The sequence below is a fragment of the Ovis canadensis genome, chromosome 14 (genome assembly GCF_042477335.2).
Source record: "Ovis canadensis isolate MfBH-ARS-UI-01 breed Bighorn chromosome 14, ARS-UI_OviCan_v2, whole genome shotgun sequence".
Lineage (NCBI taxonomy): Eukaryota > Metazoa > Chordata > Mammalia > Artiodactyla > Bovidae > Ovis > Ovis canadensis.
Window position 1 is genome coordinate 59,674,439 of NC_091258.1, and position 27,050 is coordinate 59,701,488.

At 47.6% G+C, this 27,050-nt stretch overlaps 1 protein-coding gene across 2 annotated transcripts in view; it reads left to right on the forward strand.

The window, feature by feature from the left end:
- Positions 1 to 27,050, forward strand: part of WDR62 (WD repeat domain 62) — a 49,665-nt gene that overhangs the window by 5,816 nt on the left and 16,799 nt on the right. Inside the window, exons 2-13 of one of the 2 annotated variants that reach the window (XM_069550354.1) lie at positions 5,574 to 5,665; positions 7,301 to 7,363; positions 9,711 to 9,768; positions 10,001 to 10,171; positions 11,329 to 11,466; positions 11,872 to 12,054; positions 14,415 to 14,575; positions 16,072 to 16,261; positions 18,688 to 18,825; positions 20,316 to 20,494; positions 22,780 to 22,871; positions 25,128 to 25,253. In XM_069550354.1, the coding sequence (XP_069406455.1) occupies positions 5,574 to 5,665; positions 7,301 to 7,363; positions 9,711 to 9,768; positions 10,001 to 10,171; positions 11,329 to 11,466; positions 11,872 to 12,054; positions 14,415 to 14,575; positions 16,072 to 16,261; positions 18,688 to 18,825; positions 20,316 to 20,494; positions 22,780 to 22,871; positions 25,128 to 25,253 (1,591 nt within the window). The remainder of the gene's footprint in view (positions 1 to 5,573; positions 5,666 to 7,300; positions 7,364 to 9,710; positions 9,769 to 10,000; positions 10,172 to 11,328; positions 11,467 to 11,871; positions 12,055 to 14,414; positions 14,576 to 16,071; positions 16,262 to 18,687; positions 18,826 to 20,315; positions 20,495 to 22,779; positions 22,872 to 25,127; positions 25,254 to 27,050) is intronic. The other variant, XM_069550355.1, reaches the window with a different exon arrangement.

The window sequence follows — 27,050 nt, forward strand, 5'->3', positions numbered from 1 at the left end:
CTTCAGTAACCTGTTGGTTATTTAGAAACGTGTTGTTCTCCATGTGTTTGTGTTTCTTACAGTTTTTCTCTTGTAATTGATAACTAGTCTCAGCACTGTGATTGGAGAAGATGCTTAATATGATTATAATTTTCTTAAATTTACTGAGATTTGATTTGTGACCTAAGATGTGGGTGGACCTATCCTGGAGAATGTTCCATGTACACTTGAGAAGAGGGTGTAATTCTTCTGCATTTGGATGGAATGTCCTGAAGATATCAATGAGATCTATCTCATCTAATGTATCATTTAAGACTTGTGTTTCTTTATTAATTTTCTGGTTTGATAATCTGTCCATTGTTGTGACTGAGATGTTAAAGTCTCCTACTATTATTATGTTACTGTCAATTTCTCCTTTTATGTCTGTTAGTGTTTGTCTTAAGTATTGAGGTGCTCCTTTGTGGGGTGCATAGATATTTACAGTTGTTATGTCTTCCTCTTGGATTGATCCTTTGATCATAATGGAGTGTCCTTCCTTATCTCTTGTAATCTTTTTTATTTTAAGGTCTATTTTATCTGATATGAGAATTGCCACTCCAGCTTTCTTTTGCTTCCATGCAAAATATATTTGCATGGAATATATTTTTGCATCCTCTCACTTTCAGTCTATATGTGTCTTTAGATCTGAAGTGGGTTTCTTGTGGACAGCATATATATGGGTCTTGTTTTTGTATCCATTCAGCCAGTCTTTGTCTTTTGGTTGGAGCATTTATTCCTTTTACATTTAAAGTAATTATTGATATATATGTTTCTATTGCCATTTTCTTAATTGTTTGAGGTTGATTTTGATCTTTTTTCTTCTCTTGTATTTCATGACTACATAAGTCCCATTAACATTTGTTGTAAAGCTGGTTTGGTTGTACTGAATTCTCATAACTTTTGCTTGTTCAAAAAGCTTTTTATTTCTCCATCAATTTTGAATGAGATCCTTGCTGGGTACTGTAATCTTGGTTGTAGATTTTTCCCTTTCAATATTTTAAATATATCCTGCCATTCCCTTCTGGCCTGCAGAGTTTCTGCTGAAAGATTAGCTGTTAAGTGTATGGGGTTTCCCTTGTATGTTACTTGTTGCTTCTCTCTTGGTGTATTTAATATTTTTTCTTTGTGTTTAGTCTTTGTTAGTTTGATTAGTATGTGTCTTGGCATGTTTCCCATTGGGTTTATCCTGTATGGGACTCTTTGTGCCTCTTAGACTTGATTGACTGTTTCCTTTTCCATTTTGAGGAAATCTTCAGCTATAATCTCTTTAAAAATTTTGTCATACCCTTTCCTTTTTTTCTGCTTCTTCTGAGACCCCTATAATTCAAATGTTGGTGCATTTGATATTGTCCCAGAAGTCTCTGAAACTATCCTCAGTTCTATTCATTCTTTTTACTTTATTCTGCTCTTCAGAAGTTATTTTCACTGTTTCATATTCCAACTCACTGATTCATTCTTCTGCTTCAGATATTCTGCTATTGAGTCCTTCTAGAGTGTTTTTAATTTCAGTAATTGTGTTGTCTCTCTACGCTTATTTCTTCTAGATCTTTGTTAATTGATTCTTACATTTTCACCATTTTGTTTTCAAGGTTTTTGATCATCTTTATTATCATTATTCTGAATTCTTTTTCAGGTAGTTTGCCTATTTCCTCTTCATTTATTTGGATTTCTATGTTTCTAGTTTGTTCCTTCATTTGTGTAGTATTTCTTTGCCTTTTCATTATTTTATTTTAACTTCTTGGTGCTTGAGGTCTCCTTTTCCCAGGCTTCAAGTTTGAATTCTTTCTTCCTTTTGGTTTCTGCCCTCGTAAGGTTGGTCCAGTGGTTTGTGTAAGCTTTGTATAGTGTGAGATTTGTACTGAGTTTTTGTCTGATTTTCCTCTGTTGGGCAAGGCTGAGTGAGGTGGTAATCCTGTCTGCTGATGATTGGGTTTGTATTTGTTTTGTTTGTTGTTTAGATGAGGCATCCTGCACAGGATGCTACTGGTGGTTGGGTGATGCCAGGTCTTGTATTCAAGTGGCTTCCTTTGTGTGAGTTCTCACTATTTGATACTCCTTAGGGTTAGTCCTCTGGTTGTCTAGGGTCTTAGAGTCAGTGCTTCCACTCCAAAGGCTCAGGGCTTGATCTCTAGTCAGGAATGAAAATTCCACAAATGGCTTGTTATGGCATTAATTGAGATTAAAACAAATATCCAAAAATGAGAAACCAAAGATGAACCCCAAACAAATGGCAGTTATAAAATCAGGCAAATAATAATAAAGTAACGATATACACATAAACATACACACCCATAAGCAAAGCGAAAACAGTCCAACAAAAATACAGTAGATTGACACAGCGAACAAGGTAAATCAAAAAGTATATTTACCAGGTAAGAACAAAACTAACTAAAGCACAAACCAGAAAACAAAACTAAAGCAAGGGGTCGTGGGGAATAAAGCAATAAAAACAAAACTAACAAATATGTTGAGAGGAAAGGAAAGAAAGAAAGACTAGGTATGCAGAGTTAAATGGAGGTAGATGAAGAAGATTTATATACACTAAAGATTAACTGCAAGGGGAAAAGAACAGTAGGAAAGGCAAACAAAGGCGCCCTCAGCCTTTGGATCACTCCAGGGTTCCTACCCGACTTTATCCTTTGGAACGCGTTATAGTTTTGCTAGTCACCTCCTAGTCCTGCTTTCCTGCTTGTCTCCTCAGTCACCTCTAGAAGTCTCTCTGGGCCCTTACACTTTTGTTGACCTCATCCCCCACTGGGTCTTTAGGGTCCCTACCAGGGTTCAGTCCCCAGTGCTACCTGTTCCAAGTCTCCTGGGCTCTAACCTGCCTTCCCTCATCCCCCCTTCTCTTTCCTCTCGCTTACCACGGTGGGATGCTTATTCCATACTGCCGCCTTAAATTATGGAGAGGATGTGAGTAATATTTAGAATCTCAGCAGCACTGCGGGGGGAGTGGGGAGGGGCATGGGTATAGACCAGTTCTCTAAATCCTGAGATGCAAAACTTTAGAGTAGGTGGAAGAAATTCCAACAGTACGGCAGCAACTTTTAAAAATATGTTTGTTTGTTTTTATTAATTTTGACTGTGCCCGTTCTTCGTTACTGTGTTGCAGACTTTCTGTAGCTGTGGCAAGGTGTGGGGGCTCCCCGTGGTGCACAGGCTTCTCATTGTGGTGGTTTCTCTTGTAGAGCACAGGCTCTACAGGGCAGGCTCAGTAGCTGTGGAGCAGGGACTTAATTGCCCCAAGAAATGCGGAATCTTCCAAAACCAGGGATTGAACCTGTGTCCGCTGCATTGGCAGGGAGATTCTTAACCACTGGATCACCAGGAAAGTCCACACAGCAGCAGTTTAAAAAATTATTCTCCAACTTGCAGAGCTGCGAAGTCTGTTTTTGTAAAATGGTGGTAACAATAGCCATGGTGTTGCAGGGAGATGAAAGGAAATTGTGAATATGCCAGATAAAGGGTCGATACGCAACACCTGCGGGTGGGTCTTGTTCCTGCTCCGTGGCTTCCTGGCTGCAAGTTGCTGGGCACGTGCCTGCTCCTCACCTCTCTGGCCACACTGCCCATGTCCTTCCTCTCACAAAGGTCCTGTCACACTGGCCTGCTTTCTGTTTTCTTGAGACTCCAAGCTCTTTTCTGCCTCTTAGCCTTTGTGTTTGGTGAGTCCTCTGGGCTTTTTGCTGCAGTCTGCCTGACTGGCACCTATTCTTCGAGTCTCAGCCTGATTATCTCTACCCTGAAAGGCTTTCTTTTTTATTCCTCTGAGAGGCCTTCTTGAGCCCCAGCCTAAAGCAGTCACCCACCTCAGTCTCTCACCCAGCACCTTATATTCATAGCTTTTATCTCTTATGTGTCAGAAAGTGCCTTGTGAGCTTTAATGTATATGAAGGAGAGGAGTAACAATCAGTTTCAGAGAGGTGGTATGTGCGTGCTGAGTCGCCTCAGTCGTGTCCAACTCTTTGCAACCCTGTGGACTGGCTCCTCTGTCCATGGGATTGTCCAAGCAAGAATATTGGAGTGGGTTGCCATTTCCTTCTCCTGGGGATCTTCCCAAGCCAGGGATCGAACCCACATCTGTTAGTCTTTTCACTGGCAGGCAGGTTCTTTACCATTAGCGCCATAGAGGTGGTATAGCAAGGTGGTTAGGAGCACCACCTCTGGACCCAGACTGCCTGGGTTTTAACCTGAATTCTTCTTTTTTTCTTGAACTTTTCTGTGCCTCAGTTTCCTCATCTGTAAAATGAGGATAATAATATAAATGTTCCCTTACAGTGTATTTGTGAGGATTAAGTAAGCTCACATATCTTAAGTACTTAGAAAAACATTTGGCACATTTGGTAAGTACCCTGCTGCTGTTAGTTACTACTGCTGTGATTATGTATTTTGGGTGACTGATGTCATGTATTTTTCCTGTTTGGTGGTGCAGAGTCCATCCAGCTTGCAAAAGACCTGGTCTAAAAAAGACCAGCTACGCTCATGCCCAGTAATGCTGATAAACAGATTAAAAAAACAACATGAGTTCCATTGCCTGGGTTAATCCTGCTAACTTTCAGATGGGTTACCCTTCTAGGCCTCTCTTTCCTCATCTGTAAGGAGATGATGATAGCAACTATATCACAGGGTTATTGTGAGCATTAAATAAGTTAATACAGTTGTATAAACAGCGCCTGTCTCCTGATCAGATGCTCAATAAATATTGACTGTTACTGTCCTCTCTATGCCTCTTATTTCTGAGGCCCAACACCTTGTTTGAGAGTGTTTTACTTTATAATAATTAGAAACTAATCTCTTAAGACTATGAAAATATCACGATTTGTTAGTCCATCCTCTGTAAATGTTTAGTCAGCCATGATGGGAACTAGCTCATTAGACTTATTTTGCTTAGAGGATTTTTACCTTTTAAGTGTGCTTGTTCCAGTTCACTGTTTTCTTTACTCACTGAGCCTCTAGACTGTCAATTTACTGAGCAAACGGACAGTGTCCTCTTTGTTCACTGCTGTGAGCACAGTGCTGACTTTGAAACCAGAGACTGCCTGAGTTTGTATCCCAGCCTTGCTACTCCACAGATGTGGGACCTTGGCCCTCCGTGTTCTCATCTGTGAAATAGGGCTGATAACAGTGCCTTCTTCCCTGGGTGGTTGTGGGCTCTCGAGTCTTTCATATAAGACGCATAGAGACTTGCTCTTTTCATTGAGGCCTTCACCCCTTCCTCTGACCTCTCAATTTCCTTCCATGCTTAGTTTTTCTCTAACGCTCCCATCATCACCTGATATCTATTTTACATATTTATTCTGTTCGTTTCCTGTGTCTACTATCCCGTCACCAGTAGAATGTGAGCTCCAGGAGGACAGGGATTTGACTACATTCCCCACCATTCTATGCTTTAGCACAGTGCTTATCAAAGCAGTACTGAAGAGGCTGAGCATTAGCTGCTGGTAGATGACCCTAGAAGCTCGGTGGACATGTTGGAAATAACAGACTGAATGGATGGCTGAGGGGTGGGGAACCTGCTGGGGCAGGCGCTTCTGATTTGGGCCTTTTCCCTGCAGGTATCACTGGAGAAGGTGCTCGGCATCACGGCCCAGAACAGCAGTGGCCTAACCTGTGACCCCAGCACAGGCCACGTGGCCTACCTGGCAGGGTGAGTGAGTCAGTGGGCCTAGCCTCTAATCACGGATCCTGAATTCAGAGCCTGAAGTCTTTGATGATCTTCTCTGGGCCTTGGCTGTTCCCTCTGTAGAGTGCAGATAATGCTGCCTGCTTCTGAAGGCTGTGGGAAGGATTCCACCAGCCCCTCTATGTCTAGAATGGTACAGGCACGCGTGCGTGCTAAGAAAGCCTTATTATGACTGTAAGTGGGAGGTGGCAGCGATTCTGGGAAAGAGAGGAGGTTAAGATCAAAGCCACGGTTGGTGTCAGGCAGTCAGCATTAGTGTCCTAGCTCCACCACACATGCCCCTGTCCTAGCCTCTGCTTTGGTAAAACAAAACTAGGATACCCTCCTCCTGGTAGTTAGAAAGGACTGAAGGTCATCTGCAACCACTTATTCCACAAATACTGGTCTAACCTGCACTGTTCTAGGCACCGAAGGGACCCCTCCCCCTGCAGGGCAGGGCAAGGCCATAGTAATTCCTGATAAACAGCATCTATTACTGAGTCTTTGGGAAGGAGCCAGAATACAGGACAGGGGGTGCTCTTGAATCTGACAGGTGTGGAGTCACATCCCCACTCGTTCCCTGATCTGCTGGGGAACCCTGGACAAAGAACTGCTCTCTCTGGGCTTCAGTTTCATCATCTATGAAAAGCAGCTAAGACTGCTGACCTCACTTGGCAGTTGTAAGGATTTAAAGATATTGTACACAGTAAGTCTTTTGTGGGCTTCCCTGGTGGTTCACTGATAAAGAACCTGCTTGCCAATGCAGGAGACGCAGATTCAATACCTGGGTGGGAAAGATCCCTTGGAGAAGAAAATGGTAACCCACTCCAGTATTCTTGGCTGGAGAATCCCCTGGCAAAGGAGCCTGGCGGGCTACAGTCCATGGGGTCGCAAAGAGTCGGACGCGACTTAGTGACTGAACAACAGTAAGTCTTTATTAGACCAGAGCCTGGCAGTATAGTTACTACAGAGGGAGTGTTGGCTTCTTTTTAAGAATTTGTTGGTATCAGTAATAATGATAAGTGCCCTAGAATTCTCAGCATAGATAATGGGGGAGGAGGAGACTGAAGAGAGAAGCTTCTGAACAGAAAGAGCCTTGTCTATCAGTTCAGTTCAATTCAGTTGCTCAGTTGTGTCTGACTCTTCGTGACCCCATGAATGGCAGCACGCCAGGCTTCCCTGTCCATCACCAACTCCGGAGATTACTTAAACTCATGTCCGTTGAGTTGGTGATGCCATCCAACCATTTCATCCTCTGTTGTCCCCTTCTCCTCTTGCTTTCAATCTTTACCAGTATCAGGGTCTTTTCAAATGAGTCAGCTCTTCTTATCAGATGGCCAAAGTATTAGAGTTTCAGCTTCAGCATCAGTCCTTCCAATGAACATTGAGGACTGATTTCCTTTAGAATGGAGTGGTTGGATCTCCTTGCAGTCCAAGGGACTCTCAAGAGTCTTCTCCAACACAACAGGTCAAAAGCATCAATTCTTCAGCACTCATCTTTCTTTATAGTCCAACTCTCACATAGCCTTGTCTATATGTGGGCTCTTATGTTGGGAGTGCAGTCATCCCTGGACCCCAATATTCCCCTCAGTTTGGGCACATTTTCCTCTTTCTCCCCAGCTGTGTGGTGGTGATTTTGAACCCCAAGGAGAACAAGCAGCAGCACATTCTTAATACTGCCAGGTAAGCTGGGGCCTGGGCAAGGGTAGGATCAAGGTCCTGACACATCCCTCCTTCCCCACACTGCCTGGAGGTGCTTGTGGGTGACTGATTCATTCACTCACTCGGTTCAGGTTCAGTCTGCTCTGTGCTAGGCACTGGTCCAGGTGTGGGGAACACAGCCATGAACAAAAGAGATAAGAAGCTGCTCTCTATAGAGCTGACAGCTTGTGGGGGAGACAGACTAAACTAGTTGGCAAGTTACTAGCCAACCATCAGACCTTGACTGTGGCTATGGAGGAAATGAGGATGTGTTCGGGAAGGTTGGCAGGCAGAGGACCCTTATCAGAGTCCTATCAGAGCCCTCCTGGGGCTGAGACCAGGAGAAAGTGAGGGGGTAACCCATGTGAAGGTGTGGGGAGAGCATTGTAGGCAGAGGGGACAGCAAGAGCAGTCATTTTTGAATCTCAGGTTGGGTAATTAAGAATCTTAAATTGTTGGAGGAGCAGTCAGAGTTCCATGGTTGAGGCTGGAGCCCCAGAAGTCAGATCACCTTGGGGAGTGGTTGGCTATCATGCTGATTGCAAAGAGAAGCCACTAGAGGGCGTTTGCAGGCTGAGGCTATGCTTAGCCTAGCCACCCGAGCCCTCTAGCATGCTCTACTTCCCTTCCCCACTTTCCTTTTTCCCACAAAATGTACTCCTTTTTGATATACTTTCTAATTTCCTCAATGATGATATTTACTGTCTTCCTCTACAAGATGAGCTGTCTGGGGGCAGGGACTTTCTTTTAGTTAATTTCTTTGTCCCTATACCCTAGGTCAGTGTCTAGGACATTGACAGCACTTCTTGTTTCCTGAATGAATGAATGAATGTAATTTGGGTTTTAGAAAGATCCCTCCAGCTGCCAGTTTATTGGGGAAGACTCTTGGCCCCAAGTTGGTACCTGGGGTCTGCCTGGTGGCCCACTGATCACTGTGTCATCCTTGGGCTTTGGTCCCCACTGAGTTGTGACCTTAGGAAGGCACTCCACTGCAACGTTTTTTTTTTTGGCTTGTGGGATCTTAGTTCCCCAAGCAGGAATCGAACCTGAGACCTTGGCAGTGAGAGCTCAGAGTCCTAACCACAGGACCACCAGTCCTTCCCCTCATTGCAACTTTTTATTCCACAAATACTGCACAAATAGCTCAAGTTGAGCTCCTTTGGCCCAGCTCTCCAGGTGGACAGAGAAGATGTGGGTTTTCTTCTTCCTTTACGATCCGTAAGGCAGAGTCCCTGAAATGTGGTTTGGCAGATACAGATTCTCTCTTGGAAGGGGCTTCTTGGACCCTTGGCTCTGACTGTGGGTTCTGTCACTGGTGATGAGGGCAGAGGTGGGTCCCCATCCAAGCATGTTTATTCACTTTGTGATCTCAAATGAAATACTTCTTGAATGTTTGTCTCAAATATTGGACTTACTCGACAACCTTCAAAGTTTTCTACACAAAAATCCAGATGCCCTTTCATTTTGGAAAAGTGAGAGATTCACATCTCTGGGGCCCACATTCTCCATGGCAGGAATGGGCTGGAGCTTGCTGGCATTTGTCAGAATCTCCATTGGCCAATTCTTCTCATCCTCCCAGTTGCCTTCCCAACGCCCACAGGTGGTAGAGTAGGTCGCCTTGATCTGAAGCACATAGCTGAGAAGAGTCTACTCTCGGTCATTGGTGGGTCTGTCTAAGGAGGCGGTGTGGCCAGGGTGGAGGTTTCCATCCTGGCTGCATTTCAGAGTCACCTGATCCCAGGCTTCACCCTCAGAGAAGGCAGAATCAGTATGGAGTAAGGCGTAAGCACTGGCAATTTTTAAACTTCTTACATTGAAATAATTTCAGACTACAAGACTAGTACACAGAGCACCTGTACACCTTTCACCCATATTTTCCAAATGCTAACATTTTACCAACATTTGCTTTATCATTCTCTGTCTCTGGGAATTTTTTGCTGGTCAAGTGGTTAGGACTCCGCACTTTCACTGCCGAGGACCCAGGCTCAATTGCTGGTCGGGGAACTACGATCCCACGGGCTGTGCAGTATCCACTCCATCAGGGCTTGAGGTTTGGAGGAGGAAAGGGCCTTTGCCTTTACAAAACCTCATTTCTCTGTGCACTGCCCCTGCTTCTCCTGGCTGCAGGAAGTGCTGGGAATGCACTGGGTGCTATGCTGGGCCAGCTTACAGCACTGGCTCCGGGGAACTGTGGTCGCTCATCTCTCCTGGCCTCTTGGGAGCGAGGAGTGGAGCGAGGATTGCACTGAGTGCTGTGAGCACAGCCAGGCTGGGGTCTGGCTGCCCACCCTCAGTGGAACCAGTGATCAACCCCTTTCCTTGTCCCCAGGAAGTCTCTGAGCGCTCTGGCCTTCTCCCCTGATGGAAAGTACATAGTGACGGGGGAGGTGAGTGGTGATCATGGTAGAGTGGGTGGGGAGGGGTCTTGGGGCCATTCCTCTGGCCCCAGCAGACCTGAGGAATCCCTGGAATAGCTCCTTCCTGGACCAGATGCGGCAAGGGACGGTGGGGGATGGCTTTTGGGCACACCCTGGGGCAGTACCAGCTTCAGCCCTGACAGCCCCTCCAGCCTCGCCCGGTGCAGAACCCAGCAGCAGTAAATGGCACCATCTTCCCCAGAATGGGCACAGGCCTGCTGTACGTATCTGGGACGTGGAAGAGAAGAGTCAGGTGGCGGAAATGCTGGGCCACAAGTATGGCGTGGCCTGCGTGGCCTTCTCCCCCAACATGAAGCACATTGTGTCCATGGGCTACCAGCACGACATGGTGCTCAACGTCTGGGACTGGAAGGTAAGAGCTGGTGGGTGGGTGGCAGACAGCTGGCTGCCGGAACACCTGGGTCTCAGGCATGGGGAGAACTAAATGAGAGAACTTGGTAAAGCGTTTATCCAATGCACTCTTTGTTTGTTTAATAATGTTTACTTTTGGCCGGGTCTCTATTGTGCAGGCTTTTCCCTAGTTGCAGCGCTTGTGCTTCTCATTGCGGTGGTTTCTCGTTGCAGAGCATGGTGTTCTAGGGTGTGCGGGCTTCAGTGGTCATGGATCATGACTCTAGAGCACAGGCTCAATAGTTGTGGGCATGGGCTTAGTTGCTCCACGGCATGTGGGATCTTCCTGGACCAGGGATTGAACCCGTGTCTCCTGCATTGGCAGGCGGATTCTTTGCCACTGAGCCACCAGGGAAGCCCTATCCAGCAAATATTTCTTGAGCACCTACTGCATGCCAATCCCTATTCCAGGCATTTGTTGTAGGGCGTGTGACAAGCTCTCAACTAGTGGAACGTATCATTCTTTTTATACTGACCAGCTGTGACCTTGAGCAAGTGACCTAACCTCTCTGTGAGTGTGTTTCCTCATCTGTAAAATGGATGTAATAGTATCTACTTTGTTGAGTTGGGAGAACTCCGGTCTATGCGTTGGAAGGCTGGGCTTGGGAACAGCTGGGGGAGGATTTAGAGTTGGCAGAAGCGGGTGTCAGTCCTGGCTCTGTTCATCACCTGCTGTGTGACCTTGAGCATGCGACAGTCCTCCCTGAGCATGATAGGGTAGGGGAGAAGCACCTCCCTCATAGGACTGTTGAGGGGTTTCCTGAGCTGTCCTGTGAAGGGCTCAGTGGGGCCCAGAGTGGAAGCCCAGTCTCCAGCAACATGGGTTGCACCGTCCTTTGCTTCTAGCTGTGGCCGTCTTGAACACCATGTGTGGGCTGCAGGGCTTGGACTCCCGAGGAGAGTTCTGGAACTTCCTCTCATGTGGAAGCCCTTCCAGGCCTCAGTCTTCTCTGTGTTGGGAATGAAAGAGGGTCACATGTAGGTTTCCCCAAAAAGAAGGGCCTGAGGAAGACACCCTTGGAGCAGGTGAGGGCAGGGAGACATAGGGCTGAGAGAAGAGGCTCAAAGAGTCTGGTGAGGTGGGTGCTGGGGTGACCTTCTCTGCACTGATTCTTCCAGAAAGACATCCTGGTGGCCTCCAACAAGGTATCATGCCGGGTCATTGCCCTCTCCTTCTCAGAGGACAGCAGCTATTTTGTCACTGTTGGGAACCGGCACGTGAGGTTCTGGTTCTTGGAAGTGTCCACCGAAGCAAAGGTTAGTTTTCATCCCCACCCCCTCAGCCAGGCCTAGGGGAGAACTGTCAAGGGTAGTAGGGACTCCTGGTTCTGCTATGATTCGGGGGCAGTGGCTGTATAGCCTCTTAGTGGGGCAGCCTTCTGTCTCTGGGACTGCTCTCCAGGTGCTGACTGACTGCCAGACCTGCTGGGAAACCTCTTCTTCCCTGCTGGGCCCTGGGGCCACCCCTCATTCCGGGCCTGTGGCCTCCAGCCACTCTGCCTGGAGGCATACATGTTCTGTTCTTCCTTCTTCACTTGGAGGTGTTTCTGCGAGTTCTCGCATTTAGCTGTGTCCTGTCCACTGGTCAGGAGAGCCTGTCGTGACCTGGCTGGGGACTAGGCTGGCTGTTCGGGGTCTCACTGTGCCCCACTCTCCCTCCAGGTGACGGGCACGGTGCCCCTGGTGGGGCGCTCAGGCATCCTGGGTGAGCTGCATGACAACGTCTTCTGTGGTGTGGCTTGTGGCCGGGGCCAGATGGCAGGCAGTACCTTCTGTGTGTCCTACTCGGGCCTCCTCTGTCAGTTCAACGAGAAGAGGGTGCTGGAGAAGTGGATCAACCTGAAGGTACCCCAGCCCCTCTTTCTGCTGTCAGTGCAGGAAACACTCTTCCCATGACATGTGTCTCCAGAGACTCAGCAGTGCCCCTGCATCATAGCTGGTCACGCCAGCTCAGGGTCTAATTTATGGTTCTGCTTGTTTGATTCTGGGAGAGGCTCTATGAGCCTCAGTTTTCTCATCTGTAAAATGGGACTACTGCTATCTGCCTCACCAAGTTGATAGGGGTGTCCTGTGGGATGGTATATGTAAGGCACTTAGGACATTGCCTGGCCCCTGTAACGGGTCAGGGTTACAACTGTTTCCCCATCACTGTGTGGTCCAGTTCACATTTGTTTCTTTACTGGACATTCTTGGCTGGGGGGAGGACTGCTTTTTTCCCTTGTTTAATTTAAGGTATCATGGACTTAATAATTTTTATATTGTTTTTACAATCAAAGGCTATATAAAATACAAAAAAATTTAGTATGCATGTATATGTATGGCTGAGTCCCTCTGCTGTTCACCTGAAACTATCACAACATTGTTAATTGGCTATACCCCAATCCAGAATTGAAAGTTTTAAAAAAACACATAAAATTTTAAACCAAAAAATGATGTATCAGTGAATTGCAGAACCACTTTTCTTCAGGATCTGAGGGTTTGAGTCCAAGCTGTCTTTCCATCCTGGGCTTGGGTGCCTGTTTGGCTGTTAGCAGAAGCATCAAAAGTTTTCCTGCTTGTCCTATCCCTGCTGTTGCGATTCTCCTCCGGACCTCAGCTTCAGGGTGAACGGCCTGGCAAGGGGCATGCAGAGAATTCTGAGCCTTTTCTGTCTTTCCTAGTTGGTTAAACATCATTTTTTTTGTCTGTTTTGTTTTGATTTTTAATTTTTACAATGTTGTGTTGTTTGTGCCATACAACCTCACGAATCAGCCATAATTATACACACATCCCCTCCCTCTTGAGCCTCCCTCCCCTCCCCCATCCCACCCCTCTAGATCATCACAGAGCACCAGACTGGGCTCCCTGTGGTATTCAGCAGCCTTTCCAGCTATCCCCTTTACACCAGATAGTGCATATATGTTGATGCTACTTTCTCCATCCGTCTCCCCCTCCCCTACTTTTGTGCCCACAAGTCCACTCTCTATAATCTCCAATCCTGCCCTGCCGATAGTTTCATCAATACCATTTTCCTAGATTCCATATATATATGCGTTAATATGCAGTATTTATTTTTCTCTTTCTGGCTTACTTCACTCTGTATAACAGGCTCTAGCTTCATCCACCTCACTAGCACTGACTCAAATGTGTTCTTTTTTATGGCTGAGTAATAGTCCATCGTATACATGTACCACACCTTTGTCCATCCATCTGTCGATGGCCATCTAGGTTACTTCCATGTCCTGGTTATTGTAAACAGTGCTGCAGTGAACATTATTTATTTTTCTCATTTGCATCCTCCTGCTAGAACTGCTGAAGCTTTTAAGCAAGTCAGAAGTTTTGATAGATAGATGCTTAGTCCCTGAGCAGTGGTCTTAGATGGCTCAGAAACTGAGTCTCTCTAGATTTGTCCTAACTACTCTAAGCTGTATCTAGAAGTTTGGCATGTCCTACCCCTTTATGGGCATGTCCTGGTTGAATGGATAGTCCTTCCTAAAAGATAGTAACTTTTTTCTGTGCTGCTTTGAAGTATATACTCTCTATGAAGTTATTTTTAAGTAATATGGAATCAAATTGAAGCTTAAAATTCAACACTTCTAGTGCAGGTGACCTCAGAGTTCTCAATCAGCTAAGGAGATATTTTCTATACACAGCTGAGTTCCTCTATAGCAATGACAACTCTGCCCCAATTTATGCCTTTGTGTGCCTGCTGCCACCTTTTCTTCCACAGTGACTGTACATTATGTCTTGATTTCAAAAATCTTAAAATCTGCAAAAAATGGGTTTCTTTTTTAAAAAAGTATTTTTTATTTTGTGTTGGGCTATAGCTGATTAACAATGTCATGACAGTTTCAGGTGGACAGCAAAGGAATTCAGCCACTCATGTTCATGTATCCATTCTCCCCCAAACTCCCCTCTCATTCAGGCTGTCACATAACATCGAGCAGAGTTCCCTATACTGTACAGTAGGTCCTTGATGGTTATGCATTTTAAATATAGCAGTGTGGACCTGTCCATCCCAAATTCCCTATCTCTTCCCCCTAACCTGCCTCCTGGCAACCATAAGTTCATTTTCTAAGTCTATGAGTCTCTTTCTGTTGTGTAAGTAAGTTCAAAATATGGGCTTCTTAAATCCAAAAACTATAAAGCTTTTCTGGAGGCCCAAGGCTGACCTGATCTGGGCCACATGAAGCACCAAGCCCACTTGGGTCCCTTTGCCCCCACAGGTCTCCCTGTCTTCCTGCCTCTGTGTCAGCCAGGAGCTCATCTTCTGTGGCTGCACTGATGGGATAGTCCGCATCTTCCAAGCCCACAGCCTACAGTACCTCACCAACCTGCCCAAGCCGCACTACCTGGGGGTGGATGTGGCCCAGGGCCTGGAGCCCAGGTACTGCCCGGCACGGGGGTGGGGGGGCCCACCTAGAGTCCCTCTGCCAGTATCTACCCATGCTTCCCGATCCATCTGCTTACTGGCAGCCCTGGGTTGGAAGCAGGGTACAGACCCTAGGAGGCAGCAGAATCTCGTGATGTCTGTAGTTTAATGCATACGTGCTCAGTCGCTCAGTTGTGTCCAGCTTTTTGCTACCCTATGGACTGTAGCCCACCAGGCTCCTCTGTCCATGGAATTCTCCAAGCAAGAATACTGGAGTGGCTTGCCATGCCCTCTCCCAAGAGATCGTCCCCACCCAGGGATTGAATCTGAGTCTCTTATGTCTCCTGCATTGGCAAGTGAGTTCTTTACCACTAGCACCACCTGGGAAGCCCCAAGGTGCTGGATGATGGATGAGTACATAAACATTTGAAAAACAAAAAAGATCATTTCAGATAGTCTTAAATGCTTTGCTGAAATAAAGCAGGGACTCCAGGAGAGGGTCTTGGGATGGGTCTATGTTGATTGGGTGGCTGGGGGAGGCCTCCCGGTGAGATGAAGCCAGCTGTGTGGAGAACTGGGTCCTGAGAGCGAATGCAAAGGCCTTAAGGGGACAGCACACTGGGCTCAGTGTGTCATGGGGACAGCAGGAGGCCATGTCGCTGGAGCCTGGTGTGCCGGGTGGGGGAAGGATGACAAGTGAGAGCATTGATGGAAGCTGCTGGAAGGGCTTGGAGCCTATCCTTAAGTCAGTGAACAGCCACTGAGACCTCAGGCATTGGTGTTACTTGGTGAGGCCTCGAGGAGTAGACCTCTGGCTGCCGTGTTGAGAGAGTGGAGGGGCTGAGCTGTGGTGTATCTGCCTGCTTTGTTGTCAGTCTGTGGGGGTGCTGGGTGTCTGGACTACCTCCTGGGTAAGCGTTTGGAGAGGGTGCCCAGATGCCACAAAAGAAGGAGAAGATGGACGACAGTGTGTTGTAGAGGTCAGCTCTGCCACTTTCCACTGTGAGCTCTGTGGCCTCAGGCAGGTCACTGTACATATAATATAGTACCTACCTTTCCTGGAGGTTGTGGGAATTCAACACAGCTAGAGCTCTCAGCTCAGCACCCTGGAGGGCTCAGTAAACTGTAGCTGTGGTAGGAAGGTCCCAGGCCAGGACTGGTACCGGAAATTTTGATCATGTGTTGAGGCCAAGAGAGAAGGCCATGATCCTGTGCTCAGAGAGGATGGATTTTGTGCCAAGTAAAATGAGGGGAGAGAAATGTTGACAGAAGTTGAAAACTCAAACACTCTCGGGCCAGGCAGAAGCTTCCAGTTTACAGCCTGTGTATTAGAAGCAAAGCAAAGGAAGAAGATGGAGCGAGCAGTAAAGTCGGAGTGGGAGAGCTGGGTTACCACAGAGATCATCAGAGATGGCATTGCCAAGCAGGAGGCTGCTCGGGTGTCACCAGAGGCAGCTGTCACTACTTGCAGTGACATCGGTGGTGACTGATGACTCACGTGGCCCTGTCAGCTTCCTCTTCCACAGGAAGGCAGAGGCCACCTACCCAGATACAGTGGCGCTGACCTTTGACCCCACGCACCAGTGGCTGTCCTGCGTGTACAAGGACCACAGCATCTACATCTGGGATGTCAGAGACATCAACCAAGTAGGGAAGGTGTGGTCGGAGCTCTTCCACAGCTCCTACGTCTGGAACGTGGAGGTGAGCCCCTCTCTCCCTCTCCTTACCCCTGCTCAGCCCCAGCCTGGGGTCTCAGCTGAGAAAGCTTCTGCAGAGTTTGGGAAGCCCGTTCAACCATACCTGCCAAAGATACTCCTGGACCCCTGCTGTGTGCCAGGTGCTGTTCTGGGTGCTGGGGACATGTCTGAGCAGGAAGCTGATGTGAGTCCACGTCTGGAGCTCACATCCGGGTGGTAGAGTACACCTATGAACACATCAATCTAGAACATGCCGAGTGCAATACCTCTCTGAAGAGAAACAAAGCCACCCAGCAGGGAATGGGATCAGAGGTGCTATTTTAGAAAGGAGAGTGGTCAGGGAAAGCCTCTCTGAGGGTGTGGCATTCTTCTAGTGAGGGACTCGCAGGAAGAGAGGGGTGAGGCCAGCCACCACTGGGGGTATGGCAGGCTCAAAGACCCCACAGCAGGAGCATATGTGCCTCAGGGAGCTTTCTGTCAAGGGCATTTGTGTACTTTATTGGGGTTTATTTTATTTTTGGCTGTGCTGGATCTCTGTTGCTTCGTGGACTTCCCTAGTCACAGAGAACAGGGGCTCCTCTCTAGGTGCAGTCCGCGGGCTTCTCTTGTTGAGGAGCATGGGCTCTGGGGCTTCCATAGTGGCAATTTGCGAGCTCTCGAGCACAGGCTCAATAGTTGTGGCGCGTGGGCTCAGTTGCTCCTCGGTATGTGGGATCTTCCCAGACCAGGGATCGAACCTGAGTCTCCTGCATGGGCAGGCAGATTCTTTACCACTGAGCCACCAGGGAAGCTTGCTTTTTTGTTGTTTTTTAAGTATTAAAGAAGTCTTTATTTTCTGAGAATGAATCTGTGGGACTTTTTCATTCTCTGAAGGTATTCGAAGTACTTCTTGCCAATAAAGCAACTCTTAGAGAAAGAATTGTATCCAGTTTTGTTTTTTTTCTGAGAATGTTTGTGCTAGATAAGTGATGTTTTCAGTGGCCCAATTCAAGACTGTGAGAAATAACTTCATTCTTTTGAATAGGCATTATCCAGCTCTTTGCTTCAATGTATCTGCCTTCATGGATCTGACATTTCTGTTGCTTGTACATTTCTCACTTAACAAGAATATTTTTAAAAAATAATTTTCAAAATTTATGTATAAAAACATTCTTCTTGGGAAAAAACATGAAATATTACAGATAAAGCTAAAGTCTGTTTTGATCTTTTAATAGCTTTTTACTCAAAGTCTATTTTATCTAACACTTCTATAGACATGCAAAGCTCCCTTTTAGTTACTATTTGTATGGAGTATCTTCTTCTCTACCTTCACTTTCAACTTGTATGTATCTTTGAATATAAAGTCAGTCTCTCTCTTTCTTGTTTTGGCCACACCACATGGCGTGCAGGATCTTAGTTTCCCAACCAAGGATCAAACCCTCGGCCCCCTGCAGTGGAAGCACAGTCTTATCTATTGGACCTCCAGGGAAGTCCCAACTGAATCGCTTGTGGACAACATATAGTTGGATCTTTTATTTCTGCTATTTATTTCCTTTTGATTGGACGGTTTAACTCATTTACATTTAAAGTAATTCTTCGTAAAGTAAGAGAACTTACATTGTTCAGTCACTAAGAAATGTCTGACTCCTTGCGACCCCATGAACTGTAGCACACCAAGCTCCTCTGTCCTCCACTATCTCCCGGAATTTGTTCAAATTCATGTTCATTGAGTTGGTGGTGATGCTATCCAGGATTTACTCTTGCCATTTTGCTATTTACTTTCTTATATCTTTGATGTTTCTTAATTCTTTTATCACTACCTTCTTTTGTGTTTGATTTTTTGTATTGTTCCATTTTGATTTGCTTCTCATTTCTTCTTTTGTATATTTTAAAGTTACCTTCTTACTAGAAGATTATAAGTAACATCTTACATTTTTAACAAACTCGTTTGAAATAATAGCAATTTAGGTTCAATAGTATACAAACACTCTGCTCTTTATGTAGTTCTGTCCCTTCCCCTCTATGTTGTTATTGTCACAAATTATTCAATATTTTCATCATTGGATTTTCAGCAACACTGACTTTATTTTGTTATTTATTTGTCTGTTTATTTTTGGTTGCACTGGATCTTCGTTGCTCCCTGCAGGCTTTCTCTAGTTGTGGCACGAGGGCTTCGCTTGTTGCAGAGCGTGAGCTCTGGGCCCTCAGGCTCTAGAGCACAGACTCACTAGCTGTGGCACATGGGCTTAGTTGCCACAAGGCACGTGGAACCTTCCCAGACCAGGGATCAAACCTGTATCCCCTGCATTGCCTGGCAGATTCTTAACCACTGGACCACCAGGGTAGCCCCGCAACTTACTTTTTTTCACAAAAATCCAATAGTAGGTCACAGTGTTGTCATCAAAGTGGTTGTACTAAAACACCCTTTGCCTTATTCTCTGGGGACTGTAGGTGTATCCTGAGTTTGAAGATCAGAGAGCTTGTCTACCATCAGGATCTTTTCTGACTTGTTCCTCAGACAATACCATCCGCTTCTGGAACATGGACAGCAACCCTGACTCTCACTGGCAGAAGAACATCTTCAGTAATGTGAGTAGCTTCATTGTGATCTGTCTGTTAGGAGGAACAAAGGCATCAGTTCAGTTCAGTCGCTCAGTCGTGTCCCACTCTTTGCGACCCCATGAATCGCAGCACGCCAGGCCTCCCTGTCGAGGGCAGGAAAGTTTTATGGAACCTGGCTGTTTGACTTCACTAAGGGCAGGAACCAGGAACCAAGGCAGGTCACTTTCTGTCTCCTCTCTGTTTTCTTTTTCTCCCTCTCTAATGGTCTTTCCTCTTTGCTTTCCTTTGAGTCAGCTCCTACTCTCTTAAGTGTATGTGAACACAGCTACTCCAGGCAATCCAATATATTCAACAAAGAAGAAATTGTTCCCCAAGTCTTGGGCTAGAAACCCCCTGGGGAGCACGTGATGGGCCAAACCAGGCAGAGGTGTCCCCTGTCTAGCAATGACTGGGGTCAGAGATGGGGTGCTGGCATGATGAGAGGCTGGGGAGAAAACACTTTGCTGGAGAAATGTTGGGTGTCACCAAGTCAGTGAGAGAGCTTCTCCAGGGCGCTAAGGCCCAAATCATGCACTCACTGACTCTGCAGATACTACCAAGGTCAGTGCTAGGTGCTGTGTTGCATGCTGGGGACACATCAGTGACTAAGACACATTCTTCTCTCATAGCACCTCCAGTCTAGTGGAGGAGGCAGACAAGGTGCCAGTAACTACACACACTATGATACAATTGCAAGCATGATAAGTACCATGAAAGAAAGTTGTGAGGTATGAGTAGGACACATGAATATTCATCTGATTCTATCTGTGGCACTAGGGGCAGCCTCTAGAGAAAGAGATAACTTAGATGGGAGGATTGGGCAGCGTAAAGAGGGGAAGGGAGAGTGTTCTACACCAAGGCACAAAGGCCTTGAGATAGGAAAGAGCTTGGTGAGTTGGAAAACCCAAAAGAGGTCCAGTAACACTGGACCAGAACAGGGCCTTAATGCAGGATATGTAAAGCAAGTGCTCCTTTCTTGCTACCCTCACTAGCACCTCTTCTCCCCCAACCATCTTCTCTTCTGCACCTGTGATGTATGTGTTGTATTTGGTTATACACAATAGAAAAAGCCCAAACAAGAGGTAAATGTTTGATTTTCTGGCTCATAAAAATAGCCTAGTGGTAACAAGTCCAGGCTGTTTTGGCATCCATTTTGAAGGAGTGGCCCTTATCCTCATGACCCAAGATGGCTACTGGAGCACCAGTCATCACATCCAAGTTCCAGGGAGCTGGACAGTGGGAAGGAAGAAGAGTTTTCACTTGCTTTACATCTCTTTGACCAGAATTTATTCACACAACTTCATCTAGATGCAAAGGAGTCTGGGAGGCATAGTAATTATTCTGAGTGATGAAGCTTCCAAGTCAGAATCGGAGTTCTCTTGCTAATCAAGATTGGGAGACTGGCTGTAAGGAGACACAATGGCAGCAGTGCTTCAGAGCTACTTACAGCACTGACCTCAGCCTTTTCCTCTCTGCAGACCCTGCTGAAGGTTGTGTATGTGGAGAACGACATCCAGCACCTGCAGGACATGTCACACTTCCCAGACCGGGGGAGCGAGAATGCGATGCCCATGGACGTGAAAGCTGGTGTTCGAGTCATGCAGGTCAGTCCTGATGGCCAACACTTGGCTTCAGGCGACCGAAGTGGAAATCTGAGGCAAGTGGGCCCTGGCGGTGTCTACTGCACACCTCCCAGCTTGGGCTCGGGTGCTCAGGGCAGTGGGGAGGAGCCCTGGCCTTGGCACCTCCAGCTGCCTGTTGGGAATGAGGGAGTGTGGGTAGCAGCCTGGTAGCCAGCCCGCCCTGGGAACATAAGTTGAGAAGGGGCTTCCAGAAGGGCTGGCTCCCAGTATGTCAGAGTAGCCACCTAGGGACTGGGCCATGTGAGCTTTGCCTGCCGAGTGGACAGGCACACTTGCATGACTCCAGAGCAGGGTGACACCTTCTTGGCCCCATGGCACCACTGCTGAACCCTCAGAGAAGATGTCAGCTGGAGCTGGGGGTGCTAGGAGAGGGGTCGGAGGATGGGACATCTGAGGGCTCTGGCTGTTTACCACCCTGCAGAGGTTTTTCAAGATGTGACAGGCCTGATAGGTGCTGCCAGAATATGAGCCCTGTCACAGGAATCAGGTGTAACATGAAAGGGTACAGCAGTGACAGCCTGGGTGCTGGGTCTCTGGCGGGATGGAAGGGACCAGGGCCGCTGGAGACCATGCGCCCCATGAAGGGGCAGCCGCCACACAGCGCCAGCAGACAGGCTCCACGTTGTCACATATGCCGTCATCCAAGAACGACAGAAAAAAACTTCCTGTGCAGATTTTTTCCTGTGAAATTCTATGGTTTTTAAATGTTAGCAGCTGTTTCGATGTCAGTCGCTGATGAGGCAAACTGAGCAGGTCAGGGGGCTGCTCCGGTTGACAGCATCCTGGTGTGAATGGCGGAAAACGGTAAGGAGAGCTAGGCATCACGGTCTTCTCCCAGGCCGGCCGCCGGCCTGCGCGCCATGGGTACAGACTGATTCAGTCCTCTCGGCGACCCTCCGGTGTCAGTGCTGCTGTTCACACCACTTCCAAATGCAAAGAAGGGCCGAGTGGCCGGGCTGCGATCACACGGGTAGAGAACGGAGGAGCTGGGATGGCCATTTCTTATAAGTCCCGGGTGACCTGTTCTCTGATTTCATTTGGCAAGAATATGAGGAAAGTCTGGATTTGAGACCCTTTTAGAATGTATGGATGTGAGAGTTGGATTGTGAAGAAGGCTGAGCGCCAAAGAATTGATGCTTTTGAACTGTGATGTTGGAGAAGACTCTTGAGAGTCCCTTGGACTGCAAGGAGATCCAACCAGTCCATTCTGAAGGTGATCAACCCTGGGATTTCTTTGGAAGGAATGATGCTAAAGCTGAAACTCCAGTACTTTGGCCACTTCATGTGAAGAGTTGACTCATTGGAAAAGACTCTGATGCTGGGAGGGATTGTGGGTAGGAGGAGAAGGGGACGACAGAGGATGAGATGGCTGGATGGCATCACGGACTCGATGGACGTGAGTCGGAGTTGGTGATGGACAAGGAGGCCTGGCATGCTGCGATTCATGGGGTCGCAAAGAGTCAGACACGACTCAGCGACTGAACTGAACTGAACTGAAGAATGAGAGGGAGTTCCCTGGCAGTCCAGTGGTTAGGACCAGGCTTTCACTGCCAAGGGCCTGGGTTCAATCCCTGGTCAGGGAACTAAGACCCTGCAAGCCCTGGGGTGTGGCCAAAACAGTTAGAATCAAATGGTCCCACCTGGGGAACTTCTCTGGTGGGCCAGTGGCTAAGACTCTGCTCGTCCAATGCAGGGGACTTGGGTTTAGTCCCTAGTCAGAGAACTAGATCCCACATCTACAGCTAAGAGTTTGTGTGCCATAAGTAAGACCAGGCACACCCAAATAAATAAATATATATATTTCAAATGTTCCCACCTGAGACCTCCATGGCAGTCCAGTGGTTTGGACTCTGTGCTTTCACTGCCAAAGGCCCAGGTTTAATCCCTGGTCAGGTAACTAAGATTCCACAAGCCATACAGCGTGGCCAAAAACCAAAAGCAAAACAGGCAACAAAAATGTTCCCACCCATAGGGCCTATCTTTGAGTATGACCTCTGACCCCTACCCCACCCCCAGTGATCAACTCTGATAATAGCCCTCCCCTAACCCTTGTTTCCCCAGGGACCATCCTAGAGGTTCATCCATGGAACCACAAGGGGCGGGGTGCCTGCTGAGGTGCCCTCAAGCTTGGGAGCTTTCTGGGTGCAGAGAATGGCCAGGCACCTGTAGACTAGTTGGCCAGGGCAGGGTATTCTCTGTGTCCCCCGCCTGGCTGCTCTGACCTTCTCTAACAGCAGAGTACCTGGGGCTGAGGCCTGGGGCAGTGGACAGGGTACAGCAGGCAGTGTGTGTCTCCCAGGATCCACGAGCTGCACTTCATGGATGAGCTGGTCAAGGTGGAGGCCCACGATGCTGAGGTGCTATGCCTGGAGTACTCTAAGCCGGAGACAGGTGAGCCTGCGGTGGGGGCACGGCCTGCCTGGCAGAGACCCCGGGAGGGGCAGTTGGTGTCTGGTGGGACTGTGAATGACAGCTAGGGCTCCTGCATTTAATAAGAGTTCCTGTTGCCAGGCCCTGGGACCAGGGTGGCTGGGACTCCTGAAAGCAAGACCCAGCAGGCAGGACTTGACCTGCTTACCCTGGTCCCCAGCACCCCAAACAGTGCTCAGGCTAAAGAGGTCAAGGTTAATGAGTAAATGGATGGATGAGCTCCTTCTCTGCTGGAAAAGATCGATCAGTAGTCAAACATCCTCTTTTGAAAAAGTTTGATGCTTATAGAAAATTTACAAGAATGTTATCATGAACACCTGTAGAGTCTTCACAACTCCCCAGGTTTTTTCTTTAAATCCTATCTGACCCTGTGAATAGGCATATGACATTATCTGCTTCCCCTCTCTCCTTTTCTCTCGATTTGTGCACGTGTGTGTATATACACATTCATGATAAAATGATGCCATGTATATAATTTTTTCTTTTTTTAAAAAAGTAATTTTATTTATTTATTTTTGGTTGTGCTGGGTCTTCATTGCTGCTTGAGCTTTTCTCTAGTTTGGCGAAGGGGGCTCCTCTCTCGTCGTGGTACATGGGCTTCGCGTTGCAGTGGCTTCACTTGTTTCAGAGCACAGGCTTGCGGGTGTGTGGACTTCAGTAGTTGCGGCACGTGGGCTCAGTAGTCGCGGCTCCCAAGCTCTGGAGCAAGGGCGCAGTAGTTGCGGTGCACGGCGTTAGTTGCTCCATAGCACGCAGGATCTCCTCAGACCAAGGATCGAACCCATGTCTCTTGTATTGGCAGGCAGGTTCTTTACCACTGAGCCACCAGGGAAGCCCTGTTTTTTTTTTTCTTTCGCTAAACCACTTGGCGAAGGCGAAGTTGCTCAGTCGTGTCCGACTCTGTGACCCCGTGGACTGTAGCCCACCAGGCTCCTCCATCCATGGAATTTTCTAGGCAAGACCACTTGAGAGGAAGTTAAAACTACTTGAGAGGAAGGCATGCTGTCCTTTCACTCTTAAATGCTTCTGTGAGCATTTCCTAGCAATGGGAACATCTATTTACCTCACTACAGTGCACTTGTCCAATGCACATCTTATCAAATCTGTCATCTCTCTTGGGCTTTTTTTTTTTTTTCTTTGAGCCATGCTGGGTCTTTGCTGCAGAGCACTGGTTTCTCTAGTTGCTTCTCTAGTTGCAGCACTCAAGGCATGTGGGATCTTAGCTCCTCGACCCTTGTTCCCTGCATTGGAATCGAACCCTTGTTCCCTGCATTGGAAGGCAGAGTCTTGACCACTGACTCACCAGAGCAGTCCATGTCTCGAGCCTGTTCCCGTTGTGCTGGCTTTCCCAGGGCTGTCTTTTGCAGCGCCTTTGTCTTTCCAGTCCAGGTTCACCCTTTAGTTGTCGTGGCCCTTTTGTCACCTTTGATCTGGTGCTGACTTGAGGCTTATTTCCACAGCCTCATTTAGTTTGTCTTGATGACTTTGTCTTTCTTCAGAATACAGACCAATCATCTTATAGAGTTTCCTTCCATTTGGATTTGTTTGTTTTCCTCATGTTTTGATTCTGATGATAGCTTTTTGGCAGGACTATAATGCTGATGAAGTTATGTACTGAGGAGGTTAATATTCTTTCTCATGCTCTTCTTCTCTCCTTCCTTCTCAATACTCTGTTCTGCCAAGTTTCCTCTGCATTTCTTTTCATCCAGTACACCTCTCCTGAGCTCCCCTCCACCTCAGATCACAAGTTAGGCCTTAGACCTAGCAGGTGCCCAGGGTAGGCACCATTTGAGGGGGCCAGCACGAAGGTCCAATGTCTGAAGGCAGGGTGGCAGCAGATGGTCAGTAGGGCCTACGTGAGGCTCATGAAGCCAGAGTACAAAGAGTGAGGGGGTGGGTGGAGTTTTGGAGAGGCTGAGAAGTTGGCAGGGCCTCCCATGGCTGCCAGTAGCTAGACTGGGTAGGAAGGTATGCTGGGCTTTCCTGAAGTGTCTGATATGGACACAGGTGGAGGAGTGTCCATGTGTACATCAGGATTCATCCTGCACGACCTGGTGGCGAGGGATGTAGAATGCCAGGGTCTGGGGCAAATTGGCTGCAGTTAGGAAACCAGAGATCCCCTTCCTCAAGGCCAGGAAAGCTTGGTCATGCTGCTGTCTGAGAGGCCAAGCCATCAAGCGGTCCCCGGGGAACCCAGGACCTCCCTCTCACCCACAGGGCTGACTTTGCTGGCCTCGGCCAGTCGGGACCGACTGATCCACGTGCTGAACGTGGAGAAGAACTACAACCTGGAGCAGACCTTGGATGACCACTCCTCATCCATCACGGCCATCAAGTTCGCTGGTAAGCCCCTGCCTTCTGCATCCTGCGCCTCATTCAGTGGGCTCCTTTGGCTGCACATAACAGCAGAGCCCCCTTCAGCTTAGAGAAAAAAGGGAGCAGCAACATCGGATTCAAGCCCGGCTGGATCCAAAGGTTGAATGTTTTTTTTTATTTTATCATTTATTTAGTTGGCTGTGCTGGGTCTTAGTTGTGGTGCTCAGGATCTTCCATCTTTGTTGCAGCATGCAGGATCTTTAGTTGTGGCATGAGAACTCTTAGTGTGGGATCTAGTTCCCAGACCAGGGATTGAACCTGGGCCCCTTGTATTGGGAGCACAGAGTCTTAACCACTGGACCACCAGGGAAGTCCCCCAAAGGCTGAATTTTTTTAAGTTATCCAGACTGTCTCCCTCTGTCGGCTGTGCCTCTCTGGGGTGGGCAGGGTCTCAGTCGTTCCCATGCTGCTGGAAAGACACTTCCCCTCTTCGTATCACTTTGGCAGAAATTGAGAGCTGACTTTCCTGGTGCTGACTTGAGGCGCCACCCCTTTCCAGGACAATTATTGGTGCCAGAGCTTTGGAGTATCCTCTTAGGCTGGGTCTGACTCCCATTTCTCCAGCTCCCACCCGCCTCCACCTCTGATCCAGGAGCACTGACATTAGGCGAGTGCCCCAAAAGGAAGTCAGAATGCCAATCCAGGATGGGATGGGTGCTGGGGACCTTGGCAGAAAAATGGGTGACAGTGACAATTACTGGAGGCTAATTCTCTGCTGGGTGATGACCCTTGTGCTGTCCTAGCAGTTACCCCACTTGACAGCCAGAGTCACACAGCGAGTATTTTGCAGAAGGCTGTCTTCCTTCAAAGCCCTCACTCAAACAGGCAATTGAAGGGATCCCTCCAAGACTGCAAAGATTCAGTTTGGAGATCCCTGGCCCTAAGGGATTCCAAGAGGAGGGGAAGCAGGCCCTTGTAGGAGTTTAAATGATCAGAACCCAAGAACATATTCAAAACTATATTCAAGAAGAATCCATTTATGGAGAGAATACATCCCTGTGCTCCATGTTCTTGACTAGGAAGAGTTTTGTACATATAATCTTGTGGCTGAGAATGTATCTCTTGGTCTTCCCCACTTTCTGCCCTGTCTCTGTCTAAGGTGGGTGGGAGCTGAGCAAAAACAGGTTAACAGTGTTTGCTGTGTTGTGATGTGTGTGTGTGTGTGGGTGTGTGTGTGTACATAAAGTCGCTCAGTCATGTCCAACTCTTTGCGACCCCATGGACTATAACTTGCCAGGGTCCTCTGTCCCTGGAATTTTCCAGGCATGTATAATGGAGTGGGTTGCGATTTCCATTCCAGGGAATCTTCCTGACCCAGGGATAAAACCTGCATCTCTTTGTAAGGACCTAACAAATGCTGATCAGCGTAACTTTCTCAGACAGCCTTAAAAAAACTGTTTAGACCATCCCATTCCACAGGGGAGAGGTAGGTAGAATAGATCAGTAAACCTTGTGCTGTGCCCAGCAGTGACCTTAGCTTTAATGAATGGTCTAAATCCAAGAGAGGTGACAACTAGCCAAGAGGGTGACCCACGAGTCGGTCCTTCTGACAGTGTGGACCTCTGTTAAAGCCCCAGGCGGTGTGAGAGGATGGGCATCCTAAACCCAGCTCCTGTGAGCCCCGCTCTGGTGAGCTGGCTCAACTGGGCATTGTGCTCGAAACATTGATGATTTGTATTAACTGGGCACCAGCCAACTGGAAACTGTCTGAAGCTACCCAGCTAAAGAATGTCAGTCTTTGAACTCTCTTCTTTGAATCATATA